Below are 3924 nucleotides of genomic sequence, written 5' to 3' on the forward strand. Positions count from 1 at the left end.
TAATGCCATTGGGTAGTGTTTCGTTTTTCGCCATTTAAACGCTCCAGCTTTCGTCGTTAGTGCATTATATTTTCCTGTTATGTATATCTGTATAGTTTTGTTCTGTTTTGATTTTCTTCTCTCAAGAAAAATGCATAGTTCAGTAACTGGTGAGCCATTGGCCGCTAGAATTGTATCATACGCCTCCGGGATGTTTTCAGATCACAAGAACGGACATAGGTTAGTGAATAAGGAAGCAAGGAATATTATAAAATCATGTGATATAGAAGCAAGGCAGGAAAGTAAATCAACGTTATCCTCTCGCTTCGTAGTATGCTGACATATCCGTACGGTCTGTTACAAAAATTCGGAAAGGGATAATCTCCACAGGTGTGACCCCTTTGTGCTCCTGGTAAAAAGCGTCCAAGATCTGAAGTATAGAAGGCCCACAGTCATTACTTCGATATGGGTGTAATAATGTAATAACGACACACTGTACTACTTGCATGTGAACATCACATCTCCACTGCAAGCTAGAAACAGTCGAGAAACCTTCACGAATGACAATGTTTTACTTGGCTCGTCATGACGAGAAAAACATCTCAGTGGTAGCATACACAGTATCAGCATTAATAAGCTAATTATGTAACAGGATACACAAATGAATTAGTGGTCGGTATTATTCCAAAAGGATGAGTATCTTTGAAAATGTGCGGCGATTTGATATATTTAATTTATTGAAAAGTATTTCAGACAACGACAGACAACAATCATGACAATGTTTTTCGAACGACGTGAACTCTTCCACAAGGCACACCTGGCTAGCCTCTGCATTCTTGTCGCGTTTATTATTGACGGCTACTGGCAGTACACAGGCTATTCTGCTGTGCAGCGGGCGTTGTGCAGTGGACGTTGTGTAGTGGATGAATAGTTTACTTCTCACCATGGCAGAAGAAAAATTAATAGAGGCAGTGAGGGAACACAGAGAGTTGTATGACACAAAACACGCAGACTACATGAAGGTCAAACTCAAGAACCGGATTTGGAGTGATATAGCAAAGAATCTGAATTTGAAAGACGGTAAGTACTGCAATATTTATTTCACAATTTTTTAGTTAATACATATCACTGTGTACTTCGCTTGAGCACATAACCTGTGGAGCACAATAATGGTACAATAATTGGAAGTTGCTATATTGTCAATAATTACCAAGCAGAACTGACTGATGTTGCCATGGAACTGCTCCGCAAGTGTTGAAATATTGAGTGAAATTTTTCCTCACTTTGAAGACAGTTGATGAAGTCCTCTTCCTGTTCCCTTGCACACGAAGTAACTGAGTTGTTGGCAACGGTTCGATGTCATTTAAATCATCTGCAGCTACTACTGAAGATCGTAAATAGTTGTGCAGAACGCAGGCTGCTTTCACAACATCTTTCACTGTGTCGACTTTGGTTTCAAATGGTTTCCTGAACACACGGAAACGTGATGATAGTATACCGAAAGCACATTCCACAGTTTGTCGTGCTCGAGAAAGTCTGGCATTGAAGACCTGATGTTCGTAATTGTCGGTAATCTGTCTCTTACGATATGGTCTCATAATGTTTTCCGACAATGGGAAAGCTTCATCTCCCACAAACACATACGGCATTGGATCAGAAATTGTAGGTATTAGTTCAGGAATGGGAAGTAATAACGTGTTTTTTCTCATTTTCTTGGCCAACACACTGCTAGCAAATACATGTTCATCGCTGAATCGTCCCATTGCGCCAACATCAACGGTGATAAATTTGTAATCTGCGTCAACGTCGCCATCAAAACAATGGAGCATGTATGTTTATAATTAAAGTACAATGATCCGCTTTTGCCAGGTTTTTTAATAAGAACATGTTTTCCATCGACTGCACCAACGCAGTGTGTGAATTGCCATCTATGTTCAAACCGTGAAGCGACTGATTTCCATGTCTGTGTTGTAGGTTCTGCTAAATACTTTGGTCGCATTTCTTTCCATACAGCGGTAGCTACTTCTTTTACAATATTAGATACAGTTCGATCTCCCAAGAGATAGTTATACGCAATACTTTTGTAGCTGTCACCGGAGGCTAAATATCTGAAACAAAACGAAAGTATATTGTTAATGTGGAACGATAAAAGTAGATTGAAAATATGTCTTTATCCAAACACTGTAAGTTAATATTGCTTATCTTTAGTTTGTCTATCTATATGGGACAACATTAATGCCTTATTAGTTATACGTTGTTAATTATTGCAGGGGAAGAGACAAAAAATTCGTGGCTGAAGCTGAGAGGCAGCTATCGAGATGCACGACGACGACAGGTGAAATATATGAAAAGCGGAGCTGCTGCTGAGAATATCAAGCCGTGGAGATATCAAAACCAGATGTCATTTCTTGAACCTTTTATGACAGCTGGTCCACGTGATAGTAGTCTAGGTGATGACAGTGATCACAGCTCGCAAGCTACAACTAAAACATCAGCAAGAAGTGATACACTGGAAACCGAGGAATTAGAAGATAACAACTCACTCGACAACGAGGCGAATGAGCAAAGTCAAGATATTAATAACTACGACAGCAACAAAGTATCTAGTAGGAGCATAGGAACGGAGTGCATAGCACATCACACCGCTACTTCGACTCCAGTTATTCAAAGAAATTAATCAAGGAAAAGAAAACAGGAAGACGTTGTAATTCTGCTCTGCTAAAACAATCAATGCAACAGCGTGAGGACAGAGCAAGACAAAGAGCAGAAGAAAGAAGAGCATTGGAGTCACACTGTATCAAAGATGACCCTCTTTACAATTTTTTTATCTCTATGTATCAGCTGACTAAAAACATGTCTGAAAGTTACCAACACAGAATCAGAGGTCAACTTTTCCAGGCTGTGTCACTTGCAGAAGAAGAAATAATGAACGTAAGGACCCAGACACCTTCGATGTCATCTTCTTCAAATAATTCAGCGCCATACAGTACAGCACCTTTTTCTCACTCTTCATCGCCATATATATCGACTGATTCAGACCAACAGACAGCGTCTCACTATTCAGAACAGCAGCAGATGGAAGATTTGAAGGTCGACACAACTGAATCCGATTTGTCTAATATCACCGATTTTGTTCACCGTTTTCAAGAAATCTAAAGGGACCATCACAATTATGTTTGCTTAAGACTTTAATTCTTTTTTGTATCAGCATTTTGTGTATTTTTCGTTTTCTTTTCTGAGTAGTTTTCGCTGCACCGATCCAGATTTTCGTTAATTATAAATTAACATTCTTTGTTTATGAACATGTATTATTGCAATAAAACACTAACAAGAGAAATTTGGTAAAAAAAATTTTAAAAACCCACTCCAGCTAGCAGAACGGTTTTTTTGTCAAGGTGAAATTCGCTTAAGACCCAGCTTGTATTGCACTAAGTTGCGTGAAAAGTGTACAGGGTGCTGCAATTCGTTGACAAAATTAAGTTATTTCCTGGTGCCCTCGGCGAATCTGCTTTGGCAGAATTGCAAAGAAAAACAAAAGGATTTTTAATGCTTCAATATTTAAGAACCACTTATTAGGTTTACATTTTTCTTATTCTGATCCGTAGATATATTCTATGGCTAAGTTCTAGTACATAGTTTGTTAATTTAGATATCACAGTGAGTAAGCAGTTGCGAGGAAAGTGCAAGTCCGAAAAAATTCTCCAATCAATGCACTCTTTTGCAGTACGCCGACTAAACCATAAGAGCAACAGAACTTGATTCAGTACTGATTTGTAGACCTCAAAAAGACCTCTAAATAGTATACGAAAGCATATGTTTACCTTTTACAACAGTCAGACTCGACATTTTTGTGTTATATAATATTGTGCGAGGCACCTTCCTAATACAAAAATGGCCATTGCATTTCAACCGTGAGAGATAAACGTATGCTCTCGACGACTTTTA

General features: G+C 38.7%; 1 protein-coding gene across 1 annotated transcript; it reads left to right on the top strand.

Annotated features, from left to right (window-relative positions):
- Positions 1 to 990: 990 nt before the first annotated feature.
- LOC126472512 (uncharacterized) lies at positions 991 to 3359 on the top strand. Its single transcript, XM_050099940.1, has 2 exons — positions 991 to 1059; positions 2250 to 3359. The coding sequence occupies exons 1-2, from the start codon at positions 996 to 998 to the stop codon at positions 2654 to 2656; spliced, it is 471 nt and encodes a 156-aa protein (XP_049955897.1). The 5' UTR covers positions 991 to 995; the 3' UTR covers positions 2657 to 3359.
- Positions 3360 to 3924: the final 565 nt, after the last annotated feature.

This window comes from Schistocerca serialis, chromosome 1, assembly GCF_023864345.2.
Source record: "Schistocerca serialis cubense isolate TAMUIC-IGC-003099 chromosome 1, iqSchSeri2.2, whole genome shotgun sequence".
NCBI classification, from domain to species: Eukaryota; Metazoa; Arthropoda; class Insecta; order Orthoptera; family Acrididae; genus Schistocerca; species Schistocerca serialis.